Raw genomic sequence first — 10,448 nt, 5'->3', positions numbered from 1 at the left:
CTGAAGCGGTTGAAGCGCTCCTTGTCCGAGTCGAAGAGGTGGCGCAGGCTGAGCTCGGAGCCGTGCTCTTGGTGCCACTGCTGCAGCTTCTGGAACTGCGGATTACGAGTAAGCGCGGCCATGGCAGAAGAGGCTGAGTGCACTGACCAGCCAGGTTTTACTTTTGATACTTAGCTGTTTCTTTTTCTTTTGTTTCTGGTTACTATGGTCCATACACTTCCTTTGGCATCTTCTTGTGAAGGACTTCACTTAAAATTTCTTGTAGTTTTGGTTTTGTTTTCACAAATTCTTTAAATTCCTTCTTTTCTGCAAAGTCTCTAATTTCTCTTTCATGTTTGATGGAGAGCTTTCCTGGGTATAGGATCCTTGGCTGGCAATTGTTTTCTTTCAACTTTCTGTATAGGTCTCCATTGCCGTCCAGCTTGCATGGTCTCTGCTGAGAAATCAGAACTCAATCTAATTGTTTTCCCTTTGTAGATGATTCTTTGTTTTCAGAATTATATTTTTATCTTTAAATTTGGAGAATTTGACTATGGTATCTTGATGTTTTCTTTTTGAGTCTAGTTTTTTGGTGTTTCCTGTGCTCCGTGAATGTGGATTTCCTGTTCTTCAAAATACCTGGCAAGTTTTCGTCTGGTAGTTCTTCCACAATTTTCTCAGTGATTTCCCTGTCACTCCCCTGTTCTGAAATTTTAATCATACATATGTTATTCCATTTGCTATCATCCCACATGATTCTAATGTGGTCGTTCCCCCCCCCTTCATTTTTTTTGTGTCTCTTCTCTGAATTTTATCCTACTATGTTTTTAGTGAGACTCTTGTCTTCCACCTCATTGACTCTCTTCATTTCTACTTTTTGTCCTACCAGTATGTTGGACACTTCTGCCATTTCAGTATTAATATCCTGATTGCATTTTCATACTTTTCTGTTATTTCCAGTACTGTGTTTGCTGTACCCTCTCTGTCTCGTGATGATTTTTTAAAAGTTCTTGTACCTCTTTACCTATAGTATCAATTCTTTCTTCCATTTTTTGCAATTTCTTCCATAGCTGTTCAAGTTTATCCTCATTAATATATTTCTTTTGGACTGTTATATCTGGGGTATTTGCTATCTTCATTGTTTCTTCAATTATTTACATCTTCTTCTGTAGCTCTTCAAACAACTCCACCTCTACATATTTCTTCTTGTTCTCTATATCTGGAGTATTCATTGGGCCTTCTTTTTTAGGTGAAGGGTTATTTTGTATTTTCATGATAACTGAGGCAGACGACTACTTTCTTGACAATATGTGAGTCTTTTTTTTAGTAGATGTCATGTCACTTTAACTATATAGTGACCAACAGTATGGGAATGTTTTGTGAAGGACTTGTATAATTGTGTTCCTTTGTTGGCTTGAGGCCTGCAGGGCCAAGGGCCCAATAATAGTGATCCCCCCAATGTTCCTGAATGGAAAAACCAGGAAGCCTTGGTTTTTACCTTCCAGAACTGGCTTCTCTTCCTCACTTGAGCAACTCAGCTGTCCCACTGTCTTCTGCTTGAGATTAAGTGGCCCCACGTGGCTAGTGAAATAGCAGTTTTCTCCCCAAAAGTATCTGAATGGGAAACCAGAAAGCCTTGGCTTTTCCCTTCCAGAACTGACTTTTATACCTCACTCAAAGTGTTCCAGCAGTCTCCCTTCCTTCCACTCAATCTTAAGGGGTCCTTTGTGGTCTAGCAAAACAGCAGTGGTCCTATCAAACTAGAGATTTATTTTCTAGAAATGTGAATCCAGAGTTTTCTGCAGGGGGAGAAGGAACTGGACGGGCATGTCTAAACATAGGGGTAGCTTTCTAAAATTAGGATGATCAAGTTAAAACCTACATCACTTGTGACCTCATTACCACACTCAAAAAACTCTTCAGTTTTTTATCCTTTATGTCAAGAGATTTGAAGTCTCTCCTCTAAGAAATTTGACTATCCTAAGAATAGACCTAAAAAGATTGATAAGTAAGGATCCAGCAATGAAATAGCCAAGTAAAATCACCTTGCTGATTGAAAGTTGTGAGATTTCAATCAGCAATTTAGTTTCCTATTTTAAAATATGAAGATTAACACTTATTTGAAAAAAATGTTTTATAAAGAAGACAGAGAAATAATAACAACAAAAAGAAAATTGGAAAGAATAGATACCAAGTCCAGAGAAGAAAACTGTTGGGGAGAAATGCTTTAAAAGTGTAAGTGAAGTCATTGTATCCATGATACAGTAACATGTTAGTATGCAAGAACATTTAGAGAAGATAAAGAATACTTAAAATATGACATAAAAAAGAAAAATAAAGGAAGTGAAAATAGAATAGTGTAAACCTTGAATAACAGAATAACTTAACAAAGGTGGGGAATGGAAAAGTGTTTAAAAGTAGAGGATCAGATCAGGAATTCCTATATTTAAACAATAGGAGTTTTGGAAAGCATTAACCAAGGGAAAGGTGTGCATATCACTAGAGGAATAGTTAATAAATATTTTCCATTACTGATTAAAAGAACTGATTGAGAACCTAGCGTATTAGAGAAAAATAGATCTACATGAGTAAATATTACCATAAAATATTAGCCTTGGGAGAGAAAATCTTGACATATATAAGAAAAAAAAACAACCAACCCAAATCTATTGCCACTGAGTAAAGCCTGACTCATAGGGAACCTATTGTACAGAATAGATTTGTCTTATAGAACCCCCAAAGTTTTATTAGCTTTTCTCAATTCCTTCAAGGCTGTAATCTTTATGGAAGCAGGGCATGACATCTCCTACAGAGTTGCTAGTGGGTTGAAAATGTTGATCATTCAGTAACAGCTGAATACTTAACAACTGTGCCACTAGGGCTCCTCTTCCCCACTGATAACATGTCAACATTTGAATTAGCAATACTAGAAGTCAGAAGACAGTGAAAACAAATCTTAAAGATTCTGAGGGCAAATTATTTTTATCTTGGAATTTTATATCCAGCTAAACTATCATCTAGAATAAAACTATTTTTAATCACATGCACATTCAAAAACATTATTTTTATTAGCCCTTTTCCCAAAAGTAACAAAAAGATGTGGTAGATCAATACAAACAAATGAATCAAGAAAAGACAATGATATGATACTTAGAATACATAAGATAGGGAGGATGATATTCCCTCTATGCTGTTAAAAGAAGATCCCAGAACATCTGCTATGCAATACATTTACAAAACAATCAAGTCACATTTTAATATGTTAGATGAAATTTATCATACTTATGATCTTGCTTTTTCTTTTTCTCCAATTAATTTATACATTAACAACTTATAGATTAATTTTTTTAACTAGTTAAAAAACAACACAAATGAAAAAGAAAACAATTTTAGGAAACCAGAAAGTTATAAAAAATATAAGCATATTTATACTATTTCATATCTCATATTCTGTTGACTCAGAGATGCCATTAAATATAAGATGTTCCAACATTTTATGTATCAACAAAAACGTTTCTGCCATCAGACTATGTCCTGTGTGATATATGAACCAATCACATCAACCTCTTGTTACTTAGAAAATCTATTCCATATATATTACAGGAGTTGATAGGTTTCTGTCTTTAGTTCCATTTTGAAGGTAATGAATCCTTTCCACAGTACAAGTAACTTTACATAGTTTCATCTCCTTATTGCTATTTTTTTTCTTAAATATGTTAAATTGCATTGCTGTGCTTTCCAAGAAAATAGCGATTGGGCCTAGCCCCTACAAGGAAAAAAGAATACGTTTATACTCTACAGCTCTTTTTGTCTTTCTATATGCTCGTTAACTTTTTGCTTAGTATTAATCACAGTGCAGTTTTTGTGAATATGTTTTATGTGGAAGCTGAGTTCAACATATGTAATTGCTAACAATGTATAAACTCATCTGAAGTAGTGACCATGTCCTTAGCTTTAACTAATTTGTGCCTATGCAAAGACAAAGATATTAAACTGTATATAAGGTTCAATACAATTGAAAGGCATAGCCAAAGTTCAGCATGTTAAAATATGAAAAAAAGTTTAGAATCAATGTTATAAATAGGATAAAGCTATCAATAAAATTCTTTTCACTATTATGAAGTGACAAAAAAATTAAATGCAACTATATTTCAGCCAGCAGCTGCTGCCCTGGACGTGCTCACCAAGTTGTGCCAAGAAATCTGGAGAACAACCACTTGGCCAACTGACTGGAAGAGCTCTATATTTGTTCCCATTCCAGAGAAAGGTGACCCAACAGAGTGTAGAAACTACAGAACAATCTCATTGCTTTCACATGCAAGCAAGATTCTACTGAAGATTATTCAAAAACCACTGAAACAGCACATCAGAACTGCCAGAAGTCCAGGCTGGGCTTAGAAGGGGCCGTGTTACTAGGGATATTGTAGCTGATGTTAGATGGATCTTAGCTGAAAGCAGAAAGTATCAGAGGAATGTCTATCTACGTTTCATTGATTATGCAAAGGCGTTTGACTGTGTGGATCATAACAAACTGTGGCTGACTCTGAGAAGAATGGAAACCCCAGAACAGTTGATGGTGTTAATGTGAAAGCTATACTTGGACAAGGAGGCAGGCGTCAGAACAGAACAAGGGTTCAAAATTGGGAAGGGCGTACGCCAGGGATGAGTCCTAGCTCCATACCTTTTCAACTTTTATGCAGAACAGATTATCCGGGAGGCTGGGCTTTATGAGGAGAAATGTGGAGTCTAGATTGGTGGAAGATCTATCAACCATCTGTGTTTTGCAGATGACACAACCGTGCTTGCTGAAACTGAGGAGGACCTGAAGTGCTTGCTGCAGAGGGTCGAGGACTGCAGCCTCCAATATAGATTGCAGCTCAATGTCAAGAAGACAAAGATTCTCACCACTGGGCCAATTGGCAGCATCAGGATGGATGGTGTAGAGATTGAGATTGTTCACAGCTTTAGTTTTCTTCGATCCACAGTCAACACTCTTGGCAGAAGTAGCCAGGAAATGAAAAGGCACATTGCCATGGGAAAGTCTGCTGTTAGGGACCTCTCCAAAGTACTGAAGAGCAATAGTTTCTCTCTGGAGACTAAGGTGCATTTGATACAGGCCATGGTCTTTGCAATCACTTGTTATACATCAGGGAGTTGGACAATGACCAAGGAGGATAGAAGGAGAATTCATGCCTTTGAGCTGCAGAGCTAGGGAAGAGTATTGAGGGTACCATGGACTGCTAGGAAAACAAACAGATTCATCCTGGAAAGGGTTAAACCGGGTGGCTCCTTGGAGGCAAGGATTCTGAGGCTCCGTCTAACATATTCTGGACATGTTGCAAGGAGAGACCAGTCCTTGGAGAAGGACATCGTGCTTGGGAGGGTGGAGGGACAGCGCAGGAGGGGAAGGCCATCTAATGAGGTGGATTGATTCAGTGACTGGGATAATCGAGATGGGAGTGTCAGAGACAGTGCTCTTGGCACAGGACAGAGCAGAGTTTAGGGCTGTTGCACATAGGGTCGCTATGAGTCGCAAGAGACTCAACGGCACATAATAACAACAACAACACTAACAACATATTGTGAGACTTTTGCATTCCAATTACCAATTATCATTTATGCATCTTGAATGCATATTCAATCAATTTTAGACTGCAAAAGTTGGTAGAAATTTTAAATTTCTTGATTTTTGGTTTTTGTGATAGGTTTGTGTATTTGCATAATAGTTGTATAAACAGGACTTCTTTGTATGCATATGAATAATATCATTCACAGCATTATACTTCAAGAGAGATCTTGAAATGCTCTTTTTGACAATAAATGCTACACCGTTCCTCTTAAATTTATCATTTTCTGCATAGTAAATCATGTGATTATCTGATTCAAAAGGGACAATACCAGAACATATTAACTCACTAATGCCTAAGATGTCATACCTTAGATAGTCCAATGCGTTTTTAAAACTTAAAATTTTCCTAGGTTCTTAGCACATTCCATATTCCAATTATTGAAGAATGTTTGTAGCTGTTTCTCCTCAATTTTAGTCTTGCTACATAAGCAAATGTAGCCCCTTCATCAGGTGAAAACTTTTCTCCACCAGCACCATTACAATAGATTCTACTTTCGTGTGACATCTCTTCCCTTGTTGGATTTTGAGTGTATTCTAACCTGAAAGACTTATCTTCTGGCACTGCATCCAACAATGTTCTTCAATTATCCATAGGGATTTTTCACCCAAAGGCCTGTTATTTCAGAAATGGATGGCAGTCCTATTTCTTAGTCTATCTAAGTCTGAAAGCATTGAACACTAATGATCAAAGGAAAGATGAGTCATGGAATGACATCAAAGACACAGTCTATATTTTTTCCTCATTCATTCACTGTTGCACATTTTCCTCCCTACACCCACACCAGTCCACATAAAAAAAAATTCATTCATTGTTGCATAATTCCCTCCCTCCCCCACCCCCAACCCCTTCCCTAGTCCAATTTGCTATGCACCTCTTTTTCTGGATTGTTGTCATATAAATAATGTCTAATCATATATTCCTTTTAATTAGTCCATTCCTTCATTTGTTGCAATGCAGTATTCATGATTTATCCCTTTTTCTCTTAGTTTCCCCAACCCCCTATGCCAATCTTGTTTTATAACAGTGGTGTTATGTAGCATTTGTCCTTTTGTGACTGAGATATTTCACTCAGCATAAGGTTTTCCAGGCTCAAGACACAATCTATTGTTGTTGTTTTGTGCCATTGAGTCACTTGTGACTCATAGCGACCCTATGTACAAGAGTTCTAAATGCCATTCTATTCTGTGCCAACCTAGCCATCTCAAAAGCACTCATTCCCACCACTCCAGTCACAGAATCGATCCATCTCATCTAAGGTCTTTCTCTCCTGCGTCACTCCTCCACTCTACCAAACATGATGTCCCTCTCCAAGAACCAGTCTTTCCTTGCAACATGCCCAAACTATGTCAGAAGAAGCTTCAGAATCCTTGACTCCAAGGAGCACTCCGGCTTCACTTTCTCCAGGACAAACCTGTTTGTTCTCCTAGCAGTCCATGGCATATTCAATGCTCCTATCCAGCACCACAGCTCAAAGGCATCAATTCTCTTTCAGTCATCTCTATTCACTGTCCAACTCTCTGATGCACAGCACATAATTGCAAACACGATAGCCTGGATCAGGCGCACCTTAGTCTGACGTTGTTGCTCTTCAGTACTCTTGAGAGGTCCCTCACAGCTGACTTTCCCAATGCAATTCGTCTCTTGATTTCCTGGCTGCTGTTACCAAGAGTATTGATTGTACAGCCAAATAAACTAAAGCTGTTAACTATCTCAATCTCTTCACCATCCATACTGATGCTGCCAATTGGCCCAGGGGTGAGAATCTTTGTTTTCTTGATGTTGAACTTCAATCCATATAGGAGGCTGCAGTCCTTGACCTTCTGCAGCAAGTGCTTCAGGTCCTCCTCACTTTCAGCAAGCAGGGTTGTGTCATCCACGTAATGCAGGTTATTGATGACTTTTCCACCAATCCTGATGCCACTTTTCTCCTCATACAGCCCAGCGTCTCAGATGATCCGTTCTGCATACAGATTGAAAAAGTATGGAGACAGAATACATCCCTGATGGACCCCCTTCTTGATTTTGAACCATGTAGTGTCTCCTTGCTCTGTTCTGACAACTGCCTCTTGGTCCAAGTATAGGTTTCACATTACCACAAATAAATATTCTGGGATGCCCATTCTTCTCAGAGTCAGCCACAGCTTGTTGTGATCTACACAGTCAAAAGCCTTTGTATAGTCAATGAAGCACATATATTCTTCTGGTATTCTCTGCTTTCTGCCAAGATCCATCTAACATTAGCTATAATATCCCTAGTACCATGACCTCTTCTACATCCAGCCTGCACATCTGGCAGTTCTCTGTTGACATATTGTTCCAAACGTTTTTGGATAATTTTCAGCAGTATCTTGCTTGCATGTGATAGTAATGATATTGTTCAATAATTCCTGCACTCTGTTGGGTCACCTTTCTTTGGAATGGGAACAAATATCGATCTTTTCCAGTCAGTGGGCCAGATGACTGTCCTCCAGATTTCTTGGCACAACTTAGTGAGCACATCTAGGGCAGTGTCTGTTTGTTGAAATATGTCAATTGGTATGCCATCAACTCCTGGAGCCTGGTTTTTTGCCAATTCCTTTAGAGCAATTTGAACTTCCATCTTCATCACCACTGGCTCTTGCTCATATGTTATTACATGAAATTCTTGTGTCAGCCAATTCCTTCTGATACAGTGACTCTGTGTATTCCTTCCATCTTCTCTTAATACTTCCTGGATCACTTAACATTCTACCCAAAGTGTCCCTAAGTATTGCCACCCATGACTTGAATTTGTTTTTAGCTCCTTTAGCTTAAGAAACGCTGAGCGAGTTTGGCCCTTTTGAAAGAAAAAAGTCATTATAAAGACAAGAAAGAAGAAAAGACCAAAATGTATGTCAGATGAGACTCAAAAGCATGCTTTGGAATGAAAAGAAGCAAAAAGTGGAAAGGAATGCTGAAGTAAGAAAAGTGGAACAGAAGATTTTAGAGAGCAGTTTGAGAATACAAAACCAAGTTTATAATGAAATGTACAAGGAGCTAGAGTTGAAAATGAAAAGGGAAGAACACATTCAGCATTTCTTAAATTGAAAGAACTGGTCTTTTTCCAAATGGCCGGAAAAATGGCGGACATTCAGACCGAGGTGCCTACCAGAAGCAGCCGACTATCTTCTAGAACAAAAAGAGAGTGCTGTTGGTTCAAACCGGCAAGGAGAAGCTCCTATGTTATTATAAGAACATCGGTCTGGGCTTCAAGACTCCCAAGGAGGCCATCGAGGGCACCTACATTGACAAGAAATGCCTTTTCAGTGGGAATGTCTCCATTTGAGGGCGACTTCTGTCCAGCATGGTGACAAAGATGAAGATGCAGAGGACCATCGTCATCCACCGAGATTACCTCCACTACATCCGCAAGTACAATCACTTCGAGAAGCATCACAAGCATATGTCCGTGCACCTGTCTCCCTGCTTCAGAGATGTCCAGATCGGTGACATGGTCACCGTAGGCGAGTGCTGGCCACTGAGCTTCAGCGAGCTCAAGGTCACCAAGGCCGTGGGCACCAAGAAGCAGTTCCTGAATTTCTGAGCCGGACTCCACCCTGGATGAAATAAAGCTTATTTTTTCCCATTAAAAATTCTTTTTTGAAAGAACTGAAAAACAAATTCAATCCTTGAGTTGCAACACTGAAAGATTATTCTATGGGCAAAATCTTGAATGATCCAAGAAGTATCCAAAGAAGATAGAAGGAACACAGAGCCACTAGACCAAAAAAGAATTGATTGACACTGAACCATTTCAACAAAGTAGCATATGATTAAGAACCAATAGTATTAAAGAAAGAAGTCCAAGTTCCACTGAAGGCACTGGGGGGTGAGGGTGGGGGTGGGGGTGGGGGAAAGGCCCTAGTTAGAATTGATGGAATAACAAGGATAACAAGGTGGTTTAGGAAACAGATGCAACCCTGGACATGTTCACAATTCTCTACCGACAAATATGGAAGACAACTACCTGGGCAACTGAGTGGAAGACATTCATATTATTACAAAAGAAGGTGATTAAACAAAGTAGAAATTATCAAACAATTTCATTAATATGGCACATGAGCAAAATATTGAATTTAAGTGATTATAACAGTACATTGACAAGGAATTGCCAGAAATTAAAGCTAGATTCAGAAGAGGCTGAAGAACAGGGGATGCCATTGTTGATGTCAGATGGATCTTGGCTAAAAGTGGAAAATACCAGAAAGATGTTTATCATGCTTTATTGTTTATGTAAAGACATTTTGGCTGTGTAGATCAAATTATGGCTAACATTGAGAAGACTAGGAACCCCAGCACACTGAATTGTGCTCATTTGAAACATATCCATAGACCAAAAAGCAGTTGACTGAATAAAACAAGAGAACACTGCATGGTTGACAATCAGGAAAGATGTGAATTAGGGTTGAATCTTTTCTTCATACCTATTCAGTCTGTATGCTGAGAAAATAATTGGAGAAGCTGGATACTGTAAAGAAGAATGTGGTGTTAAGATTAAAGGAAGACTCATTAACAACCTGCATAATGCAGATGATACAACCTTTCATGCAGAAAGTGAAAAAGATTTGAAGTACTTACTGAAGAAGATCAAAGACTGCAGCCTTCAACACCAAGAAAGCAAAGATCTTCACCACTGGACCAATAGGCAACAGCATGATAAATGGATAAAAGTTTGAATTTTTCAATCATTTCATTTTATTTAGGTCCAAAATCAACACCCATGATAGCAGAAGTCAACGAATCAAACAAATGCTGCATTTGGGAATCTGTCTTTTCAAGGAACTCTCCAAAGTTCTAAAGAGCAAGGTTGTCAGTTTAATG

General features: G+C 38.6%; 1 protein-coding gene and 1 pseudogene across 1 annotated transcript in view; one reads left to right on the top strand and one right to left on the bottom strand.

The window, feature by feature from the left end:
- Nucleotides 1-122, bottom strand: part of SMYD2 (SET and MYND domain containing 2) — a 172,721-nt gene extending 172,599 nt beyond the window's left edge. The window contains exon 1 of the mRNA XM_006890569.1: nt 19-122. Within this exon, the coding sequence (XP_006890631.1) occupies nt 19-122 (104 nt within the window). The remainder of the gene's footprint in view (nt 1-18) is intronic.
- Nucleotides 123-8,707: 8,585 nt separating this feature from the next.
- LOC102870819 lies at nt 8,708-9,171 on the top strand (annotated as a pseudogene).
- The last annotated feature ends 1,277 nt before the right edge of the window (nt 9,172-10,448 follow it).

This window comes from Elephantulus edwardii, unplaced genomic scaffold (genome assembly GCF_000299155.1).
Source record: "Elephantulus edwardii isolate Elephantulus edwardi_28Jun2011 unplaced genomic scaffold, EleEdw1.0 scaffold00090, whole genome shotgun sequence".
Taxonomy (NCBI): domain Eukaryota; kingdom Metazoa; phylum Chordata; class Mammalia; order Macroscelidea; family Macroscelididae; genus Elephantulus; species Elephantulus edwardii.
The sequence above is the reverse complement of the archived record's forward strand: the minus strand, read 5'-3'. Positions and strand labels throughout refer to the sequence as shown.